Source organism: Paroedura picta, chromosome 12 (genome assembly GCF_049243985.1).
Source record: "Paroedura picta isolate Pp20150507F chromosome 12, Ppicta_v3.0, whole genome shotgun sequence".
Taxonomy (NCBI): domain Eukaryota; kingdom Metazoa; phylum Chordata; class Lepidosauria; order Squamata; family Gekkonidae; genus Paroedura; species Paroedura picta.
In genome coordinates this window covers 42,814,682-42,842,176 of record NC_135380.1, presented here as the reverse complement: position 1 = coordinate 42,842,176, position 27,495 = coordinate 42,814,682, and the positions used below count along the sequence as shown (strand labels likewise).

The window sequence follows — 27,495 nt, the reverse complement described above, 5'->3', positions numbered from 1 at the left end:
TGTGAAATGTTATAATATGATGTAAAACGCCCTGAGCTGGCAATGCTGGGAGAGGCAGTCGTATAAATCCAATCCAATTATAAATAAATAAAATGAAATAAATAGTAGAGCCTCCTTCCACTTTGTGAGCGTCAGCATCCTGCAACGGCCTGCCTGGGCCTGCCCCTCCTCTTCTGGGTGTTCCAGGGTCGCTCTGAGGCTGAGCTATTCAGCAGGGCTTTTCCAGTCAATGGAAGCGGTTCAGTCAGTGCATGTCTGCCGTTCGCATCAGTTGCTTGGATCTATTTCACTTATCAAAGGGGTAGTTTGAAATATTTTTAGATGTGTTGCAAACAAAGGTGTAACCCAACTTTAAACATTTCTATGGAGGGAGTGTGCTGAAAATGCCTTAGATAAAAAATCTTTATATTATTGTCATGTAATCAGATTAAAGGAGAAAAAGGAATTCCTTTTCTTTCAGTGCTGTTCTTCCAACTTTGTACTGTCTGATCCCATTCAGCAGGGGAACACGACCCTCCACTCCCCCGGCTTCCAAGAAGGAGAGAATCAGCCTCCATTTAATCAGGTCCCGCTTCCCAGAGAGACAGGCTACTGATTTTTACTAGAGAAACCACAAGGGAACTCCTCGGTGACGCCCTTTCCGCCCCCCCCCCTCCCCACTGTTCCTGTTTCTGGTGACCCCAGTCCAGCCTGCTCTTTGCCTTGGTTCTTGTTCCTTCCCCATGTGGGTAAGGTGGCTGGTGATTGGGAGGGGTCCAATTCAAATCAGGCATGTGTGTGTTTGTGGTCTACTGCAAATAGGGTTTATATACAGATACCTCCAGGGCAGGGTACAAAACCAATTTTTTTTAATGAATACACAGCAGTGATGCACCCAAGACATTTTGTGGGGTGGGAGGAGGATGTTTAGGGACAAGTTGGATCCTCTCCTCTGCTACTAAAGCCAGCTCTGGAAAAGTCATGGCAATGCCCTGCACTACCCCTGGGTCTGGCAGAAGTAGGTGCTGATGAGGACGAAGAGAGCCTCGTCCTTCCCTCTCCCATTCCCCACAGTCCCTGGTCTCCTGGCGCTGCTCCCACACACTGTCCTTGGCACAGCCAGAATGCTCCCAGCTGGCCTGCTGTGCAAATAAAAGACAAGCTGTTCGCAGCTCTGTTGGTCCAAAAACGGAAGCCAAAAAACCAAGCTCAACTTGACTGACGATGGGACACACAATCGCGTGCAAGCTTCCAAGTTGCCCACAACAGGACCCCCTCAGCGTGCCTCCTTGGCTCCAGTCCAGCCAATGGCCATGTGTGCCCTCTCTGCTTTTGCATCCTGGCATCCTTCTCTGCAAGGCTTCTCCCGCCTTTAGGCACAGAATTCTCCACCTCCCTGGCAGCTGAGGAATGCAGCCTGGACTTGGACACCTTTATCGTCTCCAAGAAGCCACCGGACTCCGGTCCCAACACGGTCACAGAAACCACATCAGTGTGCGCAGGACAGTGGCAACAGGCCCATTTGAGGAGCAGAGCACTTTCTACTTACGTATTCATCAGGATTGGGATCCTGGGACTGGGGTACTTCCGGAACAGCCGTGTCACAGTCCAGGCTGTAGTGCTCACAGTAATCGGCAGCAGCTCGATGATCGTCTACCATGAGGAGCTGCTGGATGTCGCCCTGCGGGGAGAAAGAAGGCAGTTCAGAGATGATACCCCAAAGGGAAACTCCGGATTCAAATAAGAGAGGCCCTCTTTCCCTATGCAGAACCACTGGGGCTCTGAGAAACAAGTGGACCCAAGGGGGCAGGAGCCCCTGCCTGCAGCTGAATGTCTCTTTAGGATAGGGCCTCCTACCACCAGGAAGGGCCTGGGGACATGCTCCCCAGAAGAAAACGGATTCTTAGGTCAGCACAATCTGTGGCCGGATAACCTGCTGAAGCTCCTCTCTTCCTCACACTCTGCCCTCCCAGGGCTTCACCCTCCATCTCCAGGAACTCCCAGGACGGGTGCCTTAGGAACTGCATGGATGCAGCAGAAGCAGGCTGTCTCCCATAAGTATCAGGCGTTGAAACTCTGGGGCTGACTCGAGGTCCCTCCAAGAGGTCTGACACCCCCCCCCCCAAACCACTGCCCAACACAGTCTGAATTCTGACAATGAAATTATCCAGATTGCCTCTTAGCATCTGAACGGTCACTGAACACGTGGCTCCTAGTTGCCATGCAGGGCTTTGTTTTCAATGTCTGGAGAGCTTTTTGTCCATCTACCTGCCTGACCCTTTTAGTCTCAAAAGGGCCAGGTTAGGGGTCACAGGATTGTGGAAGCCCCATTCAAAAACTGGACACATTCAAATAAGTAACGCTTATTGAAAGATGAGAGAAACAACAGAAACAGACTTTAACAAAGAGTATGAATACAAATTATAAGGGCAGTCCCAAGCTTTGGGCAAAAAGAGAAGAAAATCTTCTAGTCACTTTTCCTCAGAGTTATCGAAAAGCCCCACCCTCCAGAAGATGCTGTTTTTCTCTGTCTCCACTGTCTGTTTTCGCCAGGAACTTTTTCCTTAGGAATTCCCAGGGGTAGTCAAACTGCGGCCCTCCAGATGTCCATGGACTACAATTCCCAGAAGCCCCTGCCAGCATTCACTGGCAGGGGCTTCTGGGAATTGTGGTCCATGGACATCTGGAGGGCCGCAGTTTGACTACCCCTGCCCCACACCATCAGGAGCTCACCCCCCCGCCCAGTGGAGAGGCAGCCCCTCCCCCAGGAAACACCCCCCCCCCGCAGTCTGGAGGGCAGTGTTTCCAGGCTAGCCCCTCCAGGCAGGTGAAAACATGCAACACACCTAGGAATAACAAGTATTTTTACAAGGCCTACATATACATGTGTCTGCATGAACTTAAGATGAACACTATCTCCATCAGAAAATTGTCCACACAACCTCCAACCCTTTTCAAGCAAAATGTTCCACATGCCAAAGAGCAGAGTTACAGCGCTGGACCAGGACCCGGGGTGACCAGGTTCAAACCCCTTCCTCGACCACAGAATCTCATAAGGTGACCCTGGGCCCATCATAATCTTTCAGCCTAAACTATGCCACAGCTTTCTGGTAAGCTCTTCTTGTAAGAATGAAGTGGAGGAGAAGGGAATGATGTGAAAAAAGCACAATTAGGACGAAATGCAAGCTATAAATAAGAAATAAGAATCTATATATACAATATAGAAGTATTGTATAACTATAGATATAGTTATATGGTTATGGTTATTCCATATAGTTATATGGAATATAGTTATATGGAATATGGAATATGGACATATAGATGTCCATATTCAGTTAACAATGCCCATAAAGATATTTTGATTTGATATCTATATTTCAAAGTGATATATTGCCTCCATCTGTGGATACCTAAATCCATGGATCAGGGCCACAATTACGCTAAACAGACTGGGATTCTCCAAATTTCTAGAAAAACCTGGAATCTTTTAAAATAATACACTGTTAGGTTTAATACTCACACACACACACCGTCCCCAAGAGTGATCTCTGGATTTACACAGATTTTGTTATGCCTGTGCTGCTGGTGCTTCCACTACCTGCGTTGTGCCACTACCTGTGCCAATCCTGGAGGAATCAGCCCCCTGAGGATCCAGCTGACGGTTGGGGCCAGCCAGACCGGACAGACAATGAACTCTTCAGCCCCAGTCGAGAGCCAACCCAGCTCTATGGGCCAGTCACCCCAGGGTTCGCATCACCAGTTCAGTCTGGCCCAGATGGCTTTCCAGTGTGCCAGAGGCAGCAATGGAGAGCTGGCTTGACAGCTCGCCAGCGAAGTGCAAGGCTATCAGCATGCTGTCAAAGTAAATGGCATGCAGTTGAAGGCCTTTCTTCTGAGGGAGATTAAGCCCAGTTGCAAGCCCTTTGGACCTGGGGCTGAGAGGCACCAGGATGGGCCTTAAGGAGAAGCCCCAGCTTCTCCTTAAGCTTCTTCATGGCTGCAATGCATGCTTCCCTTGCCTGCCTGCCTGCCTGCCTGCCTGTCTGGAGGTCTGGGTCCTGCTCTCCAGTCCCTAACCTTAGCTCGACTGTGGACTTTGCTCCAGCTTCTGACCTCGGTGCCACATTGACTACACTTTGGTAACGTTGGTTCCTGGCTCAGCCCCACCCTCTAGCCCAGGGGTAGTCAAACTGTGGCCCTCCAGATGTCCATGGACTACAATTCCCATGAGCCCCTGCCAGCATTCGCTGGCAGCATCCATGGACATCTGGAGGGTCGCAGTTTGACTACCCCTGCTCTAGCCAGCGGCCCCAGCTTCCCCTCATGGGCTGACCTCCTCAGCTCAGACTTGCTGGCCTGACTCTTGAACTCTAATTATATAGTGATGTGCTCTCAAGACTTCCTTCCTGGCTAAGAGTGCATTTCCCGAGCAGGGCTGCACAGTTCTGTAGTCCCAGGAGCTGTGGCAGACCCAGAGGCAGCTGTTGGGGGGTCACTACAGCAGCCCTAGTGAGGGCTGTGGGGGTGGCAGAACTGCAGCAGGTATGGCAGAAGCTGTGGCAAATCCTTGAAGCCCCATTGAGACCAACACCCATGACAGTAATGGTGTGTGTGTGGGGGGGGGGGCTGATGGAGGGAGCCTCATCAGTCCTGAAAGCAGCAATGGTGCAAGCGGAGATGGGCATTTGGGACCACACTGCCTGCCTCCTCTTGCTGTCGTTGATATGGGGAGGGAAGCTTTCAGGGGCCCAGAGCTCCCTGGCATCATCATTTTGGGGGAGAAGCCCTGGAAGACTGGGGGGGTAGGGGGGTGGAGAGCCTTTTCAGCTTAGAGATGGCTGAGGATGATATCATATGATAGAGGTTTATAAAATTATGCTTGAGGCAGAACGAGTTGACAAAGGGAAAACATTTCTCCCTCGCCCAAAATAATAGAACTTGAGGGCATCCAATGATAGGCAGTAGATTCAGGACAGACAAAAGGAAATTCTACTTCACAAAGAGAGTGATTAAAATTTGGGATTTGCTGCCAGGGGATGTAATGCTGGCCTAAGAAATAAACAGCTTGAAAGGGGGATTGCATAAATTCGTGGAAGGTAAGTTTCTAGGGGCCACAAGCTACAGAGACTGAGAGGAACCTCCACATTCAGAGGCACTAAGCCTTTGAATCCCAGAGCCAGGAGGCAACATCAGGGGAAGTCCTCGGCCTCTCTGCCCTGCTGCTGGCCCTCTGGAACAACTGGCTGGACACTGGGGGAGATGGGATGCTGGATTATGCTATGGCAAGTTAGATTCCCTAAGGTGCATTTTATTGGAAGTGATTCCCTAACATTACAACACCTAATCTGATGAAGAACATGAAGCACAGCCTGAATCTGAAAACTCTGTTCCCTGCTTTTTACAAGGTTTAACCAGAATAAAAGAAGAACCTTTTCCACAAGATGTTGCATGAAATTTCTCATATATAAAGTGCAGATTCAAACACAGGTTCTTGCTTTTGTTGGCCACTGTGTGAGACAGGAGGCTGGCCTAGATGGACCTTCAGTGGTCTGATCCAGCTGGGCTCTTCTTAGCCTCTTAGGAAGGCCTTGGCCTCTCTGCCATGTTGTCACTCCAGGGCTACTGTTGGCCACTGTGTGAAAGGAGGATGGCCAAGATGTAAGCTCACTGGTCTTCTCCAACTGGGCTCTTCTTAGGTTCTCATGGCAAGGCCAGAACTGGACAGTGATTGTCCTCTGAGTGGGAAGGGGGGCCTCAGCAGGCCTGAAGACTAGAAGCTGTGTGGGGTCCACTAGCATGATCATTGATGGGGAGGAGGAGAAGTCCCATCAGGAACTGGGCAGCACTCAAGGTGTATCTGGGGAAGCAGCTGAGGAGTGGAAATCAAATGAATACATGCAACAGATCCCCCCACAATTAGTGCGGGGGGGGGGGCTTGGTATTAAAAGGTTAGTATTGTTACAACTGAAGGTTTCCTTGCTTCTGGACCAAGATGGGGAGAGGCAACGCTCAGCACAACTTGTGGGAAGGGGAACCCCACCACCCCACCCTGGTTTCCTCAGGGTCTCTCCTCAACTCCTATGACTAAGCTTCTCTTCACAAATACAATTTCACCACCTTCTCCCCAGCACTGATGGGGCAGAAAGGTAAAGAATTCACTCTGGATTCTTCTTCCCACCATTTCTGTCCAGATTTTGCAGCCATACAATGTGCAAATAATTACAGAAATATGTTGGAACAAACCCCTGTTCAAGAATTTAACATATCGGGTTATGCAAGAGGCATTCCCCTCTATACTCCAGATCTGCATCCCCTCTGCCTTGCTGCCTGATCACTGTTCCTACCCCCAACCCCGAAATGGCACTCCAGGCTCCATTGGAGAGGGAGCCCATAAAGTGGACTAAATGGGGGATATAGCTGCTCCACTCAATACCCCACCTCCAGAATTATGCTCTGTTCCCACCTAGGGGGCTGAAGAAGAGGAGAGCCTTTTGGTGTTTTCAAGGAGAGCCAAGTACTCCTTCAAACGAGGCTGCAAGATAAAATCAGAGTCCAGTAGCACCTTTAAGACCCACAAAGATTTATTTATTTAAGGTGTGAGCTAAGCTCTGGTGGTCTTAAAGGTGCTATTGGACTCTGATTTTATTGTGCTACTTCAGACCAACAAAGCTACTCATTTGAATCTATCATCACAGCAAGAGAGAGGGTAGCCCAAGCAGAACATAATCTAGTAAAGCCCAAGCGGAGAACAGCTTCCATGTAGAAGCAGCCAAGGAGACCGAACTCAGGTGCAAGTGAAACTTTGCCACCTTCCCGTTTTTAACCACCCAGCTGTTATGTATTGCCTTGCTTTCTTCATGTATCCCCTGCCTTTCTCAACAGGAACCCAAAGACTGAGGGTAACATCCTTCTTCTTCTTATCCTTGCAGTTCCCTTAAGCATTAAGAGTGCAGAGTGGTTATCCACTGAGTTTTCGTGGCAGAGTGGGGATCCAAAGAGTCTAGCCCAGGGGTAGTCAAACTGCGGCCCTCCAGATGTCCATGGACTACAATTCCCAGGAGCCCCTGCCAGCGAATGCTGGCAGGGGCTCCTGGGAATTGTAGTCCATGGACATCTGGAGGGCCGCAGTTTGACTACCCCTGGTCTAGCCTGACATGCCGGCCAACTCCATCCTGCTGCCTACTCACAGGGGGTTATTTTCTCCATTATCTGGCCAAAAAGCAGGATGTGGGGTGAGGTAAAATTGGAAGGAATTCTTTCCAATTTTGCCCTGGTTTGCATAATAAGGATTTGATAAGAAGTACACAGAACTGTGGTGCAGGGTGGTAAGGCAGCTGACATGCTGTCTGAAGCTCTGGCCATGAGGCTGGGAGTTCGATCCCAGCAGCCGGCTCAAGGTCGACTCAGCCTTCCATCCTTCCGAGGTGGGTAAAATGAGTACCCAGCTTGCTGGGGGGTAAACGGTAATGACTGGGGAAGGCACTGGCAAACCACCCCGTATTGAGTCTGCCATGAAAACGCTAGAGGGCGTCACCCCAAGGGTCAGACATGACCCGGTGCTTGCACAGGGGATACCTTTACCTTTACACAGAATTACAGTAAGCAAAATAGAAAGATAAATCACTTGGAGTTTGTTGGACATCAGAGTCTCTCTTTGCCTCTTCGATGGCACAAACTGCAATGTGAAATTCAGAAAGCAAAGCTAATTTTTTGCTAATTTCAGACTTCCAGTTAAAGAATGAGCTGAAGATTTCCAAGAAAGCTGGATGGGAAACTTGTACAAGGGGAATGTCTGACTTAGAAAGGCTCATTAATCTGATACAGGCAGTAGGAGAGAGGGGAACAAATCCTAGCCAAATTGTGCTCAGTGTTCAGGAGGAAACAAAGAAAAGAAGAGATGGGTTTTATACCCCACTTTTCACTGCCCGATGGAGGCTCTAAGCGGCTTACAATCACCTTCCTCCCCCCACAACAGACACCCTGTGAGGAAGGTGGGGCTGAGTGAGCTCTGACAGAACTGCTCTATGAGAAGAGCACTATTGAGGCTGTGGCGAGCCCAATGCCACCCAGCTGGCTGCATGTGGAGGAGGAGGTGGGAATCAAACCTGGCTTGCCAGATTATAGGCCGCCACTCTTAACCATTACACCATGCAGTTCATATCTGAAAACAGTCAGGGTCTGAAATATCAATGCTCCAGTAGCATCAAGTAGCCTCAGCTCTTGAAAACAGAGGCAGGCTGGTCCACCCAGGTTACAAAGGGTGATCTTTCATTCCAATGAAAGATATGTTTAGAATCTTCCCAGGGAGAAGTGACAGACCTAAAAGGACAGGAACTGCTAAGATCTTGTTGACTAGATTAGGGGTAGTCAACCTGTGGTCCATGGACTACAATCCCCATAAGCCTCTGGCAGCATTCGCTGGCAGGGGCTTATGGGAATTGTAGTCCATGGACATCTGGAGGACCACAGGTTGACTACCCCTGGACTAGATAATACACCCTCCTCTTACAGCAGGAAGGGCTGAAAGACCAGGGGGAGGAAGGGTTCTCTCAAGGAGAATTATAACTTATCAGAACACAGATAATTTATCTTGCCCTTGACTTAGAAGCACAAGAAGAAGAAGAAGAAGAAGAAGAAGAAGAAGAAGAGTTGGCTCTTATATGCCGCTTTTCCCTATCCGAAGGAGGCTCAAAGTGGCTTACAGTCGCCTTCCCATTCCTCTCCCCACAACAGACACCCTGTGGGGTGGGTGAGGCTGAGAGAGCCCTGATATCTCTGCCCGGTCAGAACAGTTTTATCAGTGCCGTGGCGAGCCCAAGGTCACCCAGCTGGCTGCATGTGGGGGAGCGCAGAATCGAACCTTCCTTGCATTTGAAATGCTCTGGAATGTGTCTCTGTAATCACCCCATGCCTATTCGATGTGTGGCAGCTAGAATGTGCGAGTTTGCCATCCCTGGAGCACAGGAGCTCAAGATGGGGAAGCTGCAACCCATCACCCATGCCTTTGCTTGCAGGACTAAAGCGAGGGGCAAGACCTCTAGGGAGACCCTCCAAACAGCCACACAGGCACCTCAGAGTACTAAGAATGGGAGATGCTCTCAGGGCCACCCTTCGCAGCCGTTGTTGTCCAGTTCGCTTTTGGCAACTCTGAGAAAGGAGTGCAGCACTGAGTGGGGTCACAGGGCAACCACGGGGTTTCCCAAATTCCCAGGGACCAACAGGAAGAGCCCCTTCTCATCTTCTCATACCCTTCCTCAGACGCCCACCCTACATATGCGCCTGTGCCCCCTCTGGTAGGATAAACGCCAGCTTGTCTTTTCCCAAATAGGTTAAGTTCCATTTGGCTCTGAGGCAAGGCTTCAAGAAAGCTTCTGCTATTCTTTGGCTGGGGGTCAAGTATTCACTTTAGCCCTGGCTTTTGTTACTCACCCCCCTTCTCAATTCTATCCAAGCAAACAGAGACAACATTTGGTTCTGCCAGAGGAGGGGGTATAAGCAGCTGGCCAACAACAGGCCACCTGGGTGGTTTTAAAGGGACCACTTCGGTCACATGAAACCCCTTGAACTGGCCTGGGCCAGACTGGGCCTTGGGGCTCATACAGACTAGGCATGCCCGTTGTCACAGAGCATTCTCCCCTCCCCAGGGCAGGAAAGAATAACCCACTGAATTCTAAGGCTACACCGAGTTTCAACACAGCATCCATTCACAAATAAGGAAGGCAAATTAGACCCCAAGGATTCAAGACCTGTTTGTCCCTTTACTCCCCACAAAGCCTCTCTGCGCCATCTGCTGGAATCACAACCGGCTTGCCAAGACCTGTCCTGGCCCAGCCTTGACTTCTCAGCAGGAGGATCCTCAAGGGATGAGAAGCCAACCCCCACGGCTCCTTGAGCCCAGAGCCTCGAAAGAGACCCTTTGACCACAGCAGGTGAGCCGGGGCAAGGAGCAGAGCATCCACCCCCTGTGAGCGCCCATCCACCTTCAGCACCCTCAAAGTTCCCCCCAAGGAAGATGAGATGCAAAAGCCTGGACAGGGACAGGAAGGCATGCTTAGCGACCCAGGCATCTCACTTTCCAGCCACATGCACAGAATCCTGAATGCCGGCACAGGAACATCAGAAGGGCCTTGCTGGGTCAGACCAAGGAAGGTCCATCCAGTACAGCCTCCTGCCTCACACAGCAGTCAGCCAGTTCCTCTGCAGGGCCAGAAACAGGGCAGAGAGGCCAAGGCCTTCCCCTGAGGTTGCCTCCTGGCTCTGGGATTCAGAGGTTTACTACGAAATCCCAGATCCGAATCCAAGGTTTTCAGGGATCCTGAATTCTTTTCAGGTCCATTCGACCGAACTCGAATGATACCAAGAAAGAAAAACTATACACACCTAGTTCCAGCAAGCCTTATCAGGGCTGGTCCACTGAGGAAATTGTCAATTAGAACCCTTGGCACCCAACGGGCAAAGCAAGGAGGCGGATCAGCTTCGTCTGTTAGGGGTAGTCAAACTGCGGCCCTCCAGATGTCCATGGACTACAGTTCCCATGAGCCCCTACCAGCGGTCACTGGTAGGGGCTCATAGGAATTGTAATCCATGAACATCTGGAGGGCCACAGTTTGACCACCCCTGATCCAGACTACCTACTAGAAGAATGAGATTATTCCAAATGCTTTCTGCCCTAAAGATGATGGGAAGAATTATATACCCATTCTGATTTATGTCAATGACATGGCCTCTTGTAGAGAGAAGAAGAAGAAGAAGAAGAAGAAGAAGAAGAAGAAGAAGAAGAAGAAGAAGAAGAAGAAGAAGAAGAAGAAGAGTTGGTTCTTATATGCCGCTTTTCTCTACCCGAAGGAGTCTCAAAGCAGCTTACAGTCGCCTTCCCTTTCCTCTCCCTACATCAGACACCCTGTGGGGTAGGTGAGGATGAAATAACCCTGATAGTCCTGCTCAGTCAGAGCAGTTTTCTCAGTGCTGTGGTGAGCCTAAGGCCACCCAGCTGGCTGCATGTGGGATCGCCAGATTAGAAGTCCGCACTCCTAACCACAACACCAAGCTGGTTCTCTGATGCCTGATTGGGAGCTTTGGAGGGTATGGAGTGCAAGAACCCCTCATAGCAAGTTATGATTGGAGAAAAGACCACAAAAGCCCAAACGGGGGACTCCAGACTGAGGCCATTAAAAACTTCACATTTCTCATTGTGCTGCCTGAGAAATGCCTTAACTTGAAAGATGAATTGTACATGCCTTAACTTGAAAGATGAATGGTACAAGCAAGCCACACAGAGGCGAAGGTCTTCCCCCATGTTGTATCCTAGCACTGTTTATTTGGAGGGGGGTTGGTTGTTTTCACCAAATCACTGATTCTCCCTTTATCTCTCTCTCTCTCTCTCTCTCTCTCTCACACACACACACACATTCACCATTGCGACTGCTTCTCAGTACAGGTGGGCATTCACAGGTGTTGCTCTGCACTTCACAGGAACGCCAGCACAGCACTTCCCAGTGGACCCCAGCTCACATGGCCATGGCTGCTAGGCAGTGGCTCCAGGTGTCTGCCACATCACCAGATATTTTAAAAGGAATGAAGAGTTGGGTGTCATCAGTTTAGTGAAGACAGCCACCTCCAAGCTGGTTCTCAGTTACAGATGCTGGGAGGAATGCTTGAAACGTCCTTCCCGAAAAAGGGGGTGGGGGGTGGCTGCCAAAGTGTTCTGGCCAGAATTCCATTTGAGATATTGTCCTCTTGAACTTTAACCCTCCCAGGCAGGGGGAGCTTAACCTGTTGTCCATATTTAGTGAAGGTCATCATCTTTTACTTCCACAAAGGATCATTTGAGCCACCTCCTGGAGGTTGGCTATCAGGGCCCTTGATATGTTAATCCCATCTCCTACAATAGATGGCCATTGTGTTCCCTTCTTTTCCAGGAGGGTATCTGAGATAAATCCTCTGTTTCAACCCACTGTTAGTTTCTATACATTATGCGATATTAATAGAAATGTAACAAACCAGTCATAACGATTCATAGGTAAAAGGTAAAGGTATCCCCTGTGCAAGTACCAAGTCATGTCTGACCCTTGGGGTGACGCCCTCCAGCGTTTTCATGGCAGACTCAATACGGGGTGGTTTGCCAGTGCCTTCCCCAGTCATTACCGTTTACCCCCCAGCAAGCTGGGTACTCATTTTACCGACCTCGGAAGGATGGAAGGCTGAGTCAACCTTGAGCCGGCTGCTGGGATTGAACTCCCAGCCTCATGGGCAAAGCTTTCAGACGGCTGCCTTACCACTCTGCGCCACAAGAGGCTCTAATGATTCATAGGACATGTGGGCAATTAACAAGTTGAGCTACGGCTCTTGCAGTTGCAGTTTCACCTTCCTTTAATGTTATTGTTGTTACTGTTATTATGTAACTGTTGTTATCGTTGTTGCTACCACCTTACTGTTACTTGAATGATGTTACCTGTACTATTTTGTTGTTTCCTGTAAACCGCCCTGAGCCTTCAGGGAGGGCGGTATAGAAATACAATAAATAAATATAAATAAATAAATGTTAGTGGTCTTTAAATATTTGAATGGTTGTCCCTTAGAGAAGGGCAGAGAAAGGTTTCTGTTAGCAGCAGAGGAGAGGACACACAGTAATGGGTTTAAACTATGTGGAGAACGATATAGGCTAGATATCAGGAAAAGAATTTTCACAGTAGTATTTCAGCAGTGGAATAGGCTGCCTAAGGAGGTGGGGAGCTCCCCCTCACTGGCAGTCTCCAAGCAGCAGCTGGACAGATCTTTCTCCTGGATGCTTTAGGCCAGTGGTTCTCAACCTGGGGGTCGGGACCCCTTTGGGGGTCGAAAGAACCTTTCACAGGGGATGCAGCAGGGCAAGCAACTTGGTTGTGGGAGGGCCATCTACCCAACAGCCTTGCGGGGTAGATCGAGATAGAGCATTCATCTGTCTGGAGCAGCAGAAAAGAGCAAGATCGTCACGATGGGACAAGAGGCAGAACTGAACTGAGAAACCCCAGGGAAAAAAAACAATTTATATACAATCACGAACAATGGATCTTCATTCCATTGGTCAGTTTGAGATTAATTTCTGTGAAAGAACCCTTGCATCATTTTATGGTTGGGGTCACCACAATATGAGGAATTGTATTAAAGGGTCGCAGCATTAGGAAGGTTGAGAACCACTGCTTTAGGCTGATCCTGCATTGAGCAGGGGGTGGGACTAGATGGCATGAAGGACCCCTTCCCACTCTAGGATTCTATGAGTCTAGTTCAGCCATGGAATAGGCTGCCTAAGGCGGTGGGGAGCTCCCCCTCACTGGCAGCCTTCAAGCAGCGGCTGGACAGCTACTTACATTCTTTAGGCTGATCCTGCATTAACTAGATGGCCTGCATGGCCCCTTCCAACTCTGGGATTCTAGGATTCTATAAGGATGCCTGAAGCCGATCCTGCACTGATCAGGGGGTTGGACTAGATGGCCTTAACAATACCAAATTCTTTCTTAGAGCAGGCAAACAGCCTGGCCAACTCGAGAGATGCTCACGGGTACCTTGTCTTCCTCTACCACTCTTTGCCTCACCTTGCTGCCCTACAAGTGCCCCTCTGGCTCCTTATTAAAAACAGCTCCCCTACCTCCCAAAGGGCTGCACATATCACCCATCTAGGCAACCGAGAAGACACTCTGAGTCATCTCTCAGGTTGCCAACCTCCAGGTGGGGCCTGGCAATCCCCCAGGCACTGTTAGTTTCTCTAAAGAAAATGGTTGCTTTGGATGGCGGGCTCTCCCAGGCTCCGCTCCCAACATCTCCTCCCCTACGGCTGGCCACCCTCAGCATCTCTCCTCAACAGCAGAACTGATCTTTCCAGGGATGAGCCAGTCTGAACGAGACTGGAGCGCTGGACAGGATGGGGCCCCGGCCAGGCCCAACATGGCTTCTGTTGTGTTCTTCTCTCTGAGGCCTTGGACTGTGCCTGAGCTGGGGAAGAAGCCCAGGAGGAAAGCCCAGGGTAGCCGCTTCACAGCACAGATGAGTTTACAAGATCCACATGAAGGGAAGCCTGGAAGAGCAACAGGAGGCAAACTCTCAGCCATCTTTTAGGGAAGCTCCGCCCTCCAAAAATTCAACCCCAGGGCTCTTCAGAAACGGTTTCGAAAATCAAAGTGAGGTAGGAAGAGCTTGTCAGCTTAGGCCAAGGTTGCTCTACAGCAGGGGTAGTCAACCTGTGGTCCTCCAGATGTTCATGGACTACAATTCCCATGAGCCCCTGCCAGCAAAGCTGGCAGGGGCTCATGGGAATTGTAGTCCATGGACATCTGGAGGACCACAGGTTGACTACCCCTGCTCTACAGCAGCTGAACTTGGTCACTGGCCCAGGGGGGAGGAAAGGGGGGGGGAAAGAGACAGAGAACATGTGAACACACCCCCGCCCATGTCGATGGAGAGGTGAATAAACAAAGCATAACACATTGTTTAAGCTGGGGAGGGGGCACACTGCTCCCCCTTTCTTCTTTTCCCTAAGCAATATTTAGCTACTACTTCCTGTTCCCCTAGTAAAGGGGGGGGGGAGTTCCCGTTTTATTTTTGTTCTCAGATTTCATCCCTCAGCTACATTCGGGAAGAGATCCCGCCCCTCTGTCATTCTGTCTGCAAATTCAGCACTTTTTTTCCCCCTCAGTTTGTCGGGAGGTGCATATTTTGAGAACTGCTCGAAAGCCCTGGCTGATGAGAAACACATGGGGGTGCGCGCCACGGCCCAAACCACAGGGGGGGGGGGTGTTATGCAGTGGCGGGACTTCACGCTCAAATTTCACCACATTCCAGTCACTCTTTTTTTTTTTACCTCAGTTGGCAACTTTGGCCATGAAGAAGATGGCTGTGGAAAGCAATTTTTAAAAACCAAAACCGGCAGAAAGAAGACCGCCAGCCGGTTATGTAGAGGACTGCCAGGACTGGTGCCCCAGGAACTTGAAAAATAGCAGCCAAATCCCTCCGGTCAGCAAAATTCTGGCTTGGGATCTTTTTAAACGCCAGAATTCAGTTTTTTTTTTTTTTAAATGCACATGATGGCAATCTAGTAAGAAGAAGGAGAAGCCCTGCCAGATCAGAACAGCAGGACGCAACCAATGCTCAGAAGGAGATCACGCCCAGTTTGTCAACATCATTTGCTTGAAGAAGCATGGACCAATGACTCCTTCTTCACTCCCTGGGCAGGAAATGCCCCAAGCGACAGCAGACCCCCCCCCCCCCCCCGCAGCCAGTCCGCCAGCGCAATAGCAGCTGAAGCGCCTGGGCAGATTTGCATACTTCACCATCCCATAATAGCACCGCACCCAGCATGATTAGCTGACCATTAGGGGGATAAATGATGCCCTGGATCAGGGGTAGTCAAACTGCGGCCCTCCAGATGTCCATGGGCTACAATTCCCATGAGCCCCTGCCAGCGAATGCTGGCAGGGGCTCCTGGGAATTGTAGTCCATGGACATCTGGAGGGCCGCAGTTTGACTACCCCTGCGGCTGGAATGATGACTGAATCGGACTATTAGCCCAGGGGGCCTGAGTTCCAAGTGTGGGGCTTGCTCAGTCCACAGGAAAGTACTACAAGGGGCTGGTCAAACGCAGCCATTCCGCAGACTTTGGGCTGGAGCTGGCACACGTTCCACCACCCTCTCATCTGCACAGCATTCCACCCCGTCCCTAGGCCCACAGAGCCTGGTACTGCTGCCACCCAAATTCACCCCCTGAAATCTCTGCCTCTTGCACACACAGATCCCTGCTATCGCCCAGGATCAGAGTGGTGCTTTAATCTGGGAGTATCACAGGACCTGCATCCAGCCGTCTTGAGTAGACCCTGTGCCCATGCCCTGCTCCCTCAGCCTCAGCTCTTCAGTGGTGACTTGGGAAAATCACAGACTTCCCTCGATGCTTTTTGAGTAGGATGAATTAAATGTATTAGTTCAAATGGGTAAGCCGTGTTGGTCTGAAGTAGCATAATAAAATCAGAGTCCAGTAGCTCCTTTAAGACCTACAAGGATTTATTCAGGGCGTGAGCTTTCAAGTGCAAGCACTCCTCCTCAGACTATGAACTCCTTACATAGTCTGACAAAGAGTGCTTGCGCTCAAAAGCTCACACCCTGAATAAATCTTTGTTGGTCTTAAAGGTGCTACTGGACTCTGATTTTATTAAGTTGGTTACTATAAACTTCCTTTAAAGTGCTATAGAACTGGTATATGTGAAGAAATGCCTCCCCCCCCAATTTTCTCTCAGCAATCAGTGTAATTGGGTCAACACCGCAGTGTTGTTGGAAGGAAGCAATGGACCTCAGGGGGAAGCAGCTTGGGCCTGACTCATTTCCCAGTCACGGAGCAACTTGGTGCCTTATAAAAGCAGGCGGCTCAAGATGGGGAAGACAAGGAGCTACCAGCTTGCATCCAAACTCGAGTGACACACCAAGGAAGACAGGGTTTAAATGAAGACCAAAGCAGACAGAATAGCCCATCTCTTTGAACAGGAGGAGGAGGATGACCCACAAGGGGGTGGCAAGGAAAGACTCCTGACAACGAGAAAGGGGAGCCCTCTTAGCCATTTTGCTTCGAACCTTGGTGTAAACTGCACAGAGCTTTTATTCCAACCCCAGGTCAATTCAGTCCCTGCCCTCTACACCGAATGCGATTTCCGTTTTGATGTTGGGCGATTTGGGTCACTGAGGCCACCACGGCAGTGTCCAGACAGTGGCGACCCCTGGGAAGAGGGTCGATTGCCCCCCTAGGGGTCATGATCCCCAGGTTGAGAACCACTGACCTAGGGACTCCATCCTACCCACCTGTCAAGGGGTCTCTCAAAAAGCATGCCATGAAGCTTTTTTGAGGCTTTGTACTCACAAGGAGTCCAGGGTGGATTCTGCACTTACTTTGTTTTTTTCATTGTGGATCCTGCTGAATTCAGATCGATTTGAACTCGGGTCTTCCTCTATCCCCCCTCCAATTGAAACAGAAAGTGTTCTGCACTCGATTGGGAAAGCTCAGAGCAGGGAGGGGAACCAAGCACAGCAGGAGTTTCTTTCATTCTTTTCTTGAACGAGGGGGTGGGGGCGGAGAGGATTGGAGACAGCAAGGAGGTAGAATAAATCCAAGAGGCAAATCTCTGCTGAGAGAAATTAGGGCTTCTGGAGCGCAGTCACTTTAAGACAGGAAGACTTTGAACTGATGCCTTGGCTAATCAGGGAAGACTGCTTTGCTGCAGCATTGGAGGAAGGCAGCAAGTTAATTCGCAAAAAGCAGAGATCTGCACATTTACTGATGCCGATTTTTTAAATATAAAAAAAAGGTTATAAGTGGCTTATAACCACTTCTGGATATCACAGGGGAAAGGTAGGGTCACTCTGGATCAGTCATGCATATTTCAGAGGGGAAATTTAGAGTGCCCAAAATCAAAGTGGAAATCGAATTCAGTGTAGACGCAGAGATTTATTAGAGCTGGCAGTGGGTAAAAAGCCCCATGCAGACTGCACCCTGACTGAGATAGCCCAGGCCAGCTTTCAGAATACTCTCTGCCTTTTTACACTGAATCAAATTTGTTGTAAGTCTACAGCTTCTGACATTGGGGACGGGGGAGGAGCACTGAAACATCACCTCATACATAGGAGTGTATGTCACAGAAATAACCCAGAGTACAGGCCATGTAAACGATCCAGATTATCTGGATAAATGGTGTGAGCATCCCCTGAATTCAGCTCCAGAAAAAGGCACCCCAAGATGCATCTGCAGCCATCAGGAGTGACTTCTTGGCCATGTTAATAAGGAAGGGGGAATCTCTGAAAACCTCAATGTAGTTGTGGCCCTGGGCCAAGTTCAAAAAAGACCTGCAGAGAGCCCTGACCTACCCAGTCAGATGTCCAAATAACCCCTCTCAACTCTACATTTATGCCCCTTGAATATGGAACTCATTGCCTACTCCCCTGTCCTGTAATACTTAGATGCCCCACAAACACATGAAGTTAACGGGAATTGTACTGTTGTACTGATCTGAAGCGTTATGGTGGCAGAGTACTTTTCATGGATACAGAATTGATTGCATGTTATTCTGGGATTGGCATTTTTTCCTGCCAAATCGGTGGCACCTGAACATCCTCACATTGAATGAAGTGCAGACATCACGGCATCAGTGTCATTCTGAAGAGACATTTACATAAGAGGAAGCAGTCGCCATGTGATCTTCTGCTGTACAGCTTCTAAACTGAACAAAAATCAGGCCTTGGGGAAACTAAGGGCTCCAATGAATGGAGACCATTGTGCTTCGAGACTCGGACATCTTTTAGTGAATGGTTAATAGAACTCAGAGGACGGGGAGGAAGAAGAGGAAACAACCAATGAGAGAAATTTCAACAGGAACCGAGGATCACACTAATCAGAAAGTAACATCAAGGGAAACAAGGAGTTTTCCTTAGAATTTTGGCTTCCCACCACAAGGGTTCCACACCACCTCATCTAGAATCATGAAGCTGGAAAGGACCTCCAGGGTCATCTAGTCCAACCCCATGCAGGAACTCACAATTACTTGGCCACCCACAGTGACCCCAATTCCCAAACCTCTCCTTCAGGGAAATTTTAAAACAAACTGCAAGGTTCTGGGTGAGTGGCCCATTGTACGGATTTATGGGAAACAAACAGCACTATAAAAAGGAGTCTGGTGACACCCTGCAGATCCATAGATGGCTACAAGCAAAGCTTCAGAGGGCCACTACCCACTTCTCCAGAAACACTTGTATGTGAGATCACCATGTGGAGGGTTCTGTACATCCCCAAAGGACTCTTGGCCCCAAAGATTGGCAGATTAATCATATATGTGTGATTATCGTTTGCCAAGATGGCAGGCATATATCCTTTGTTCCATAGGCATATTTTGGTATCCCCTTTTAACCATAGCTGATAGGAAAACATTAGAATCATAGAATAAGAGTTGGAATGTACTGCCTGGGTTATCTAGTCCAACCCCCTGTAACCTGCCACCCCCTTGAACCTTCATAGAATCAGCCTCTCAGTAAGATGGCTACCCAGCCTCTGTTTAAACATTTCCAAAGATGGAGAATCTACCACCTCCCAAGAAAGCACGTTAGTTTGACATCTATAGCTGGCAAAATTTTAAAACAAATCATCAAACAGTTGATCCTTAAGCAGTTAGAGCAGATGGCTGTGATTACTAATAGCAACTTTCTCAAGCACAAGTCACGTCAGACTAACCTTATCTCTTTTTTTTTCTGAGAAAGTTAGGGGTGCTTATTAAATTTGCAGATGATACTAAACTGGGAGGGGTAGCAAATTCAGCAGGACCTGTAGTAATGGCTTTAGAATGGTACCAGCTAGATATAAGGTAAACCATTTCCACAGTCAGAGTAGTTCATCAGTGGAATCAGCTGCCTGAGGAGGTGGTGAGCTCCTCCTCCCTGATAGTCTTCAAGCAGCAGCTGGACAGATACTTATCCCAGATGCTTTCAGCTGATCCTACCTTGATCATGGGGTGGGACTAGATGGCCTTTGTAGCCCCTTCCCATGCTAAGATTCTACAATTCTAACATGTTATTTCATTTTAAATCTCAAAGGTTACAAAGGATTCTCTGTAGGTGTACTTGCACAGAAACCCCCCAAAAGAATCTTGGAGTTTAGAAGAGGCCCTCATCTGCTTGGTACTGCCTGCTATTAGATTTAATCTCCTCCAGACCAACCTATCTGATCTCATCTACCAGTCAGCTTGTATGAACCCCAAGGAAGCAGAATGTGTGCTGCCTAGAACTGCTTTCCAAGGAGCTTGCTGGCCCAAGGAGTCCCTGTTCTTACAAGCGATGTGTCAGCCATCAGGAATCCAAGTGTGGGCTGGTCAGATGGAGAAACTGCAGGAAGCAGGATTCAGTGCGGATGGGATGGGTGTTCTTAAAGAGCCCAGGAAGGAAGCTGAAGCAAGCTCAAGAATTCTTCTGGTTCAAGGACCCAGCCAAGGGGCTAAAGAAGGAAGACAGCAAGGATGGTGGACTAAGAACCTTCCAAAAGCGAAGAGGAAAATTCCAGTGGCTGGAGGGATGCAGCAGGGGGCTCCTGAACACTCTTGGGGAACAGATCCCTGAAAGTGGGGAGAGGCCAGGGCGGCTGAGAATGGCGAGCCACGGTGTGACGGAAGAGGCCTGCTTTTGCTTTGCAAATCCCACTTCCTTTTCTGGATAGATGCCACCCTCTGGAGGGCATATACAGGCAAAAGCATCTCTCTGGGTAACTAACTGCCACCACCAGCCAATGGGATTTCCCCAATGAGAGGGGCAGACTCCCAGCTTCCCTGTCCTTCCCCGAAGGCCCAGCCTCTTGACCACCCGCTGCCCAAGGTACTGGTTGCAGTGGGGTCCCCTGCACTTGACTCCCTGGGGAGTAGCTGCGTGCCAAGCTCCCTCCCTTGCTCTGGACCAGCATTTCCAAGATGGGAGAGCAGGGCGTGGACCAGAGAAGCAGTGCCAGCTTCAAATTTACAAAGGATTATTATTATTATTATTATTATTACTAGGGACAAAGTCTGTTGCATTCAGGAATACAACAAGCGCTAGATTGGGAGGGTGGGGTAGAAGAACTCTGCAGATGGCCTCTCCCTCCCTCCAGAACCTGGAAAGGCTGCAGGCTGGAGATTCCCGGGCAGTGAACTCACCAGCTCTCATGCAGCAAGGATCCGCAACGTCTGAGCCTTGAAGAAGGAGGAGGAGGGAGTGGTCAGGAGTGGGGGACAGAAGGCTGCTGGACAGACAAGCAAGCTGGTTGGAGGAGGAGACACTCAGGGGCGGGACAGCCGCCCTGAGTGGGGTGTTAAGTGCTGAGTGGCACTTAAACCATGAGACCAGCTCCTCCTCCTAGGCCTTAACAGAAATATTAAGTAGAATAGACTACAATAAGGTTTATAAGGATATCTTTAGCAAAGGAGTCAAAAGAAGTTGGGTGAAACACAATCCTTCTGTCCCTCTGCTAAAATGTACCCTCTCTGATATTAAATAGAGAGCAGGCACTTTGCGTCAAGGGTTCCAAGTTCCCCTTGCATGTTGAGCACCCACTGTCACATGTTCCGATATGGCTGCTCACCGCCTCTCAAGCCATAGTATCCTCCTCCTTTGATGGTCAGCGGATGAAAACTTTGAGCGGTCAACAGGAGATATTTCTGCCCTCCCACCTGGATTCTCCCAGTTCCTGCTGGGAACAAGAAGTCTCAGGAAGCTCCTTTGTGTCCTGGGGGATTCTGGGAAGAAGGAGTCTCCTTCCCACCAGGCCAATTAGCATTTGAAGGGAGGTGAGCAATGGATTAATGTCACCCCTCCCCTTGCTCCAAAGCTCAGAGAACAAAAACCTGTGCTGTTTTGAACTAGTGGGGGGTGGGGAGGGGGTATCATGGACGAAACCGAGCTCTTCTTATGCCGTGGGACTGAGAAAGGCTGCCTTTCTGCATGGAGGAATCGGTCTCATTCCTCAGTGATCTCAAACCCTCTGCTGACATCTCCAAGAGCAATTCCAGATCGGCTGGGGCTGGAGTTGGTGGGAACTGCCAGGCAGGAAAGGGTGGTTTCATTTGACTTCTCTCTGCCTACCCTTGGCCAGAGCCAAGTCAGTGACGACATGAGAAATCAAAGGCGAGGTAGGGGAAAAGAAACCAGACAGACCATCTTAACATTTTCCAGCCTGCAAAAGTGGTTTGGTTTGGACTGAGGAGACAGAACATGTTTTTTCCCAAGCTGCAATCCGCCCACCTTCAGTCCGCAGCCTGTGAGCCACGTTCTCCCTCTTTCTCTTGCTCTTTTCTGATGCACAAACTTGTGCTAAAAACAATGGGGCCTCTCAAGCATCTCCCCCCAACTTCCTAAAGTCCCATGAAGAAGAGCCTCCTTCGATAAATCACACCTGGCCATCAGTCTAAAGGCTGCAAAAGGAATCCTGCTGAACAAGCCACTCTGTTGGCCACAGGAGAAGTGAACACCCAGCGGCCCTGGGCCCAAACGGAGAGAGACAAGATGCTGGTCACACATGCATTTCCGGATGCAGGTTAAGGCACAGCATGGGCTGCCTTGCACCCAGCATTTCATCTGCCCTGGATAGTCCCAATTGGAAGGTGCTTCATGGCAAAAGTTCCTGCCCCCCCCCATGTCAGCTAGACCCCCCCCCAGAGTTCAAATCTCTTCTCAAATATTGTGCTTTACATTTCACAGCTGGCAGACTTAGGGGGGAAATGTGTTCCCAAGGGATCTGTCCTTGTTGCCACAGATATGTCTGCCTTTTTACATGCCTTTGGGAAACTCATTCACATAATCAAATACACATTTTTTTCTACACATCTACACATGACATGCATTTACCATTCCAAAGCATCATCAAAGGGTTTTCCTTGAGCTGCCCTGCTAAAACAGTCTCACTGCCCCTCCCATTCACCACCTCCCCACCCATACAAAGCCTGTGGGAAGAGGTCAGGTCCTTCTGCTCAGTCTGCCCTGAGGTGGTGGCCACATTGCTGCCATGACACAAGAGCTGCCTCTAAGCAGGATGCTTCCACACATCATGGCTCCTTCCCCCCTTCCAGGCTACCAGTATGCCACAGCAGGTATGCATGTACAGGCCAACAAGCCAACATTTCTATGAACTAGTAACTGGCAGACTTAGAATCATAGACTCATAGAATCATAGACTTAGAAGAGACTTCCAGGGTCATCAAGCACAATGCAGGAACTCGCAACTACCTGCCTACACATGGTGACCCCAATTTCATGCCCAAGTGATCCCTCCACCAAAAATCTGCAGAAACCAGCAAGGCCTGGAAGAAATTCACCTACCATCACACAGTGGTGATCAGCAATTCCCAGGGAATGCAAGGACATACACTAGCACATCCCTTTCTGCCGACCTACGCCTAAGTCATAAAATCAGCTTTTCTGTCAGATGACCATCTGGCCTCTGCTGAAATACTTCCATAGCAGGAGAACTCACCACCTCCCAAGGAAACCTGTTCCACTGAGGAACCACTGTGTCAGGAACTTCTTCTGGATGTTTAGCTGAAAATACTTTTGAATTAATTTCAATCCATTGGTTCTGGTCCAATCTTCTGGGGCAACAGAAAACAACTCAGCTCCATCTTCTCTATGACATCCCTTCAAGTATTTGAAGAGGGTTCTCATATCACATCTTAGTCATCTTCTCTCCAGGCTAAACAGATCAAGATCCCTCAACCTTTCCTCATATGTCTTGGTCTCCTCACCATCTTCGTAGCCCTCCCCTAGACACGCTCTAGTTTCTCTACAACTTTCTTCAGTTGTGGTGCCCAAAAGTGAACACAGTACTCCAAATGACGTCTTAACAGAGTGGAGTAAAGTGGCAAGATCACCTCACATGATCTGGGCATTATAGTTCTTTTAATACAGCCCAAAATCCCATTTGCCTTTTTAGCCACCAAATCACACTGCTGACTCATGTTCAGTGTATGGTCTGCTCAGACCCCCAGATCCTTTTCACATGTACGACTGCCAAGACAAGTCTCTCCGATCCTATAGTGAAGCATATGATTTTTCGTACCTAAATGAAGAACTTTTATCACTATTGAAATTCGTTTTATTCATTTTAGCCCAATTTGTAGTCTGTCTAGATTGGGAAAGGTGGCATAAATTAGGAAGCTCGTAGCAAGAAATAATATTCAGCTGTTCTAGGAGGAACCCTGAGTCAGCACAAAGACAAACCCCTCTACATGCCTTTTCACTTACTTATCCCCCCCCCATCTCATCTTCAGAACCAGCTTTCTGAGGTACTGGCCATGAGGTCTGTCCACCCCCTCCCCCCCATGATCAGTCAGAAGGAGGATGTTGTGGGCTGGAATCTCCTGGAAAGCAGCAGCATTTCCGGGTGACCAGGCAGGATCCAAGGTGGGCTTCCATCATGAAGGAAAGGGCTGAGATTTCACGGGAGAGGCAGGGCGGCCAGCGCAGAATCCCAACCGGCCAGTTTCAGGGGGCTGCAGCCTGCCAAGTATGTCCCGCCTTGGCACTCATCTTTGTGGTCTTGCCAAAGTGAAAAAACCACATGCCCCTCACTTGCAGTCAATCTGATGTTTTCTTCTTTCAGCGGAACCCACAAAGCAACCAAGTAAAAGTGGCCTTCTTAAAACTTTTAGACTTTCCAAATCATACATCAATGCGAATATAACAGGAAGGGATGGCCAGTTCTAAGCCTGTGTTAAAATGTTAAATCCCCCCCATCCCCCCCTTCTAATAATAGAATGGTGGGGACAAATTAAGCTTACTGACAGTAGGAAAGATGACATTTTAAAAACAATCCCTAATTCATTATGTATAATTAATTCATCTGCTCTGGACCCTTTTCAGAGAGGCTTTTGTTGACCTCCTCTGTCTGTCTGTGCATGCAAAGGAAGTTGCTACTCCTGGATTTACCTGCAGCCTTTGAAACAGGGACCACGCAATCCCACTGCTGCATTTCGAATAGGTGCCAGAGGACATGCTTCGAATGCTTAAAATTGTTCCTTGTCAACTGGACTCAGAGTGTTGCCAAAGGAGACCACATTATCTAGGGGTCATCATAGACCAGACGCTGAACATGAGTCAGCAGTGTGACTCGATGGCTAAAAAGCAAATTAACTATAAATGAACTATATTGTCCTGATCACATGAGGTAATATTACCACTTTACTCAGCTCTGGTTAGACCTCGCTTGGAGTTTTGGGCACTGCAACTGAAGAAAGATGTAGAGAAAATTGGAGCATGTTGAAAGGAGGGTTACAAAGATGGTGAGGGGCTTGGAGACCAAGTTGTATGAGGAAAGGCTGAGGGAGCTTGGTCTGTTTAGACTGGAGAGAAGATGACCAAAAGGTGTTATGATAACCATCTTCAAATACTTGAAGGGCTGTCATAGAGAAGATGGAGCAGAGGTGTTTTCTGTTGCCCCAGAGGGTTGGAGCAGAACCAATGCATTGAAATTAATTCAAAAGAAGTTTCATATAAACATTTGGAAGACGTTCCTGACAGTTAGAGCAGTTCCTCCGTGGGACAGACTTCCTCGAGTGGTGGTGGGTTCTCCTTCTTTGGAAATTTTTAAGCAGAGTTTAGATAGTCATCTGACTGAAATGTTGATTTTATGAACTTAGGCAGATTGTGAGTGGGTGAGCAGGAAGGGATGTGCCAGTGTTTGTCTCTTGCGGCCCTTCCTTGCATACCTAGGGAATTGTTGATCGCCACTGACGCAGAGTGGTAAGGCAGCCGTCTGAAAGCTTTGCCCATGAGGCTGGGAGTTCAATCCCAGCAGCCGGCTCAAGGTTGACTCAGCCTTCCATCCTTCTGAGGTTGGTAAAATGAGTACCCAGCTTGCTGGGGGGGGTAAACGGTCATGACTGGGGAAGGCACTGGCAAACCACCCCGTATTGAGTCTGCCATGAAAACGCTGGAGGGCGTCACCCCAAGGGTCAGACATGACTCGGTGCTTGTACAGGGGATACCTTTACCTTTACCTTACTGTGGGATGGCAGGTGAATTGCCTCCAGGCCAGGCTGGATTCTGGAGATCACTTGGGAATGAAATTCGGATCATTGTGGGCAGGTAATTGTGAGTTCCTGCCTTGTACAGTGGGTTGGACTACATGACCCTGGAGGGCCCTTCCAACTGTATGATTCTATGATTCTCAATTTCTATGTAAAGCCCTCATCAGAAATCTTTTGAGGTTTTGGAGTTGGCTGTCATCCATATGTTGACAATACCCAGCTCTGTGTCTCCTTATCCAAATACCCTGGTGAGAGGTTCTGAATCACTGGCTGGCTGCTGTGGTTAAATGGATGAGTGAACAAATTGAAACCAAATCTCAGAAAGACACAGGTAATGTTAGTTCAGAAGATGGAGATCTTGAAGGACATGGTGCGCCGCTTACTGACCCTATTATGCACATAAAGGTTTTGCTGGATCCAGCAAGTTAATTTAGCTGCAAAAACACTTTGGGCATTTCTGCACATCGGTAAAAATAGCGTTACGCCAGCTGAATGGCATAGCACTAAATATTATTGTATCTCCCAGCCCCTCCTCACCTTCTTGCTGTCTCACTCTTGCCTGCTGCCTTTTCTCACTTCTCACCCTCCACAACTCCTGCTGGAAATGGCGGAAGACAGCAACGCGCTTTACACGTGACTCTCTTCTGCCTGTCAATCAATCCAGGCAGCCATTCCCCTTTCTCCATGTTTTAAAGGTGCCCTGATGCCCGCTAATTTTTTTAAATTCATACTTCTCTGTTTAAACATCTATGCATCTAATCACAGATGTATATTGCTTTTTGAACGCCACCCCTTATGGATTCACGAGTCTTGATACTTTAAAAAATTAATTTTGTTCCTGATTTTTTTTTGGGGGGGGGACTTTAGAGAGGCATGCTTTGTGTTACAACTTTGGGAAAAAATTATTTCTGGCATTGCCTGCACGCTTGTCCGCCTATTCGTTGCTCCAGGATGTTCACCACTTTTAAAGAGACATTCCTGTCCCCGGGAACAAGGGAGAGGGAGGCAGGTATGTTGGCGGGACTAGGCAGGCGGCTTTAGCATGTTTGAGCCTCCATACCTTTCCTCTGCTGGTTGCTCTCCATTAGCTAGTGCTAAATTGATTGGGGAATCCACTTTATGCGATTCCCCAAGTGGTGCTTTAAAATGGAGGATGTTGCCATCTGGTTACTGTTCAGACACTGGATGCTGACAACGTCATATGGAGGGGCTGCAATACAATGACTATGTAAGGTAAGCATTTCACTACATTTAACGGGTGCGGAAATCCCCTTTCTTCCAGCTCAGCGCCGCATGGGAAATGGCCCTTCCCCTGACACAGTCCTCCTGGCGACAGTAATGCTAAGACTAGCCTACAGTAATGCCCTTTGTCTAACTACTGCCTAATGAAATCTCCATGTTCAGAGGCAGTACAAGTGGCAGTAAAGGACACTGGGGAGCCACCACCTTTATGCCCTGCTCAAGACCACCTCTGGGGACCAGCCTGCAGCTGGAAAGAATGCTCAACGAGATCCGATCCTTGGTCTGATGCAGGATGGTTCACTGGCAAGAAACACATCCCTGCTCATTTCAGGAGAGGAAACAACATTCAAAGCAAGGTTCAAAGACTTGTACAAGCCGACACAATATCCTTGTGCATTCATGTATACACTGAAAGCAAAAAATTGTGAACCGCCGTGAGACTTTTTGGCGAACAGCGGTATATAAATCCAATTACTAAAAATCCAATTACTAAAAAAATGCCACGTGCTTCCAGGTCTCTAACCAAACACCTGAGCACACTTACACATTAGTATAATCACCCTGTGCATTTAGCATAAGAAATGTGGTGTGAGTGTCCCCTCTCCTTTTGCTGGCCCACCAGGACCACCCCACAGTTGTGAGTGGAGGCAGTAAATCAAGAAAACTCCATCTACACCCCTCAGCCTGCTGTACCCTTAGATTTTAAATCCAAATGCAAAATATGACTAGTTTTGCT

The 27,495-nt window shown here is 48.9% G+C and overlaps 1 protein-coding gene across 1 annotated transcript in view; it reads right to left on the bottom strand.

Moving 5' to 3' along the window:
- The window catches only part of COL5A1 (collagen type V alpha 1 chain), a 263,653-nt gene that overhangs the window by 131,780 nt on the left and 104,378 nt on the right, over window positions 1-27,495 (bottom strand). The window contains exon 5 of the mRNA XM_077306664.1: window positions 1,529-1,660. Within this exon, the coding sequence (XP_077162779.1) occupies window positions 1,529-1,660 (132 nt within the window). The remainder of the gene's footprint in view (window positions 1-1,528; window positions 1,661-27,495) is intronic.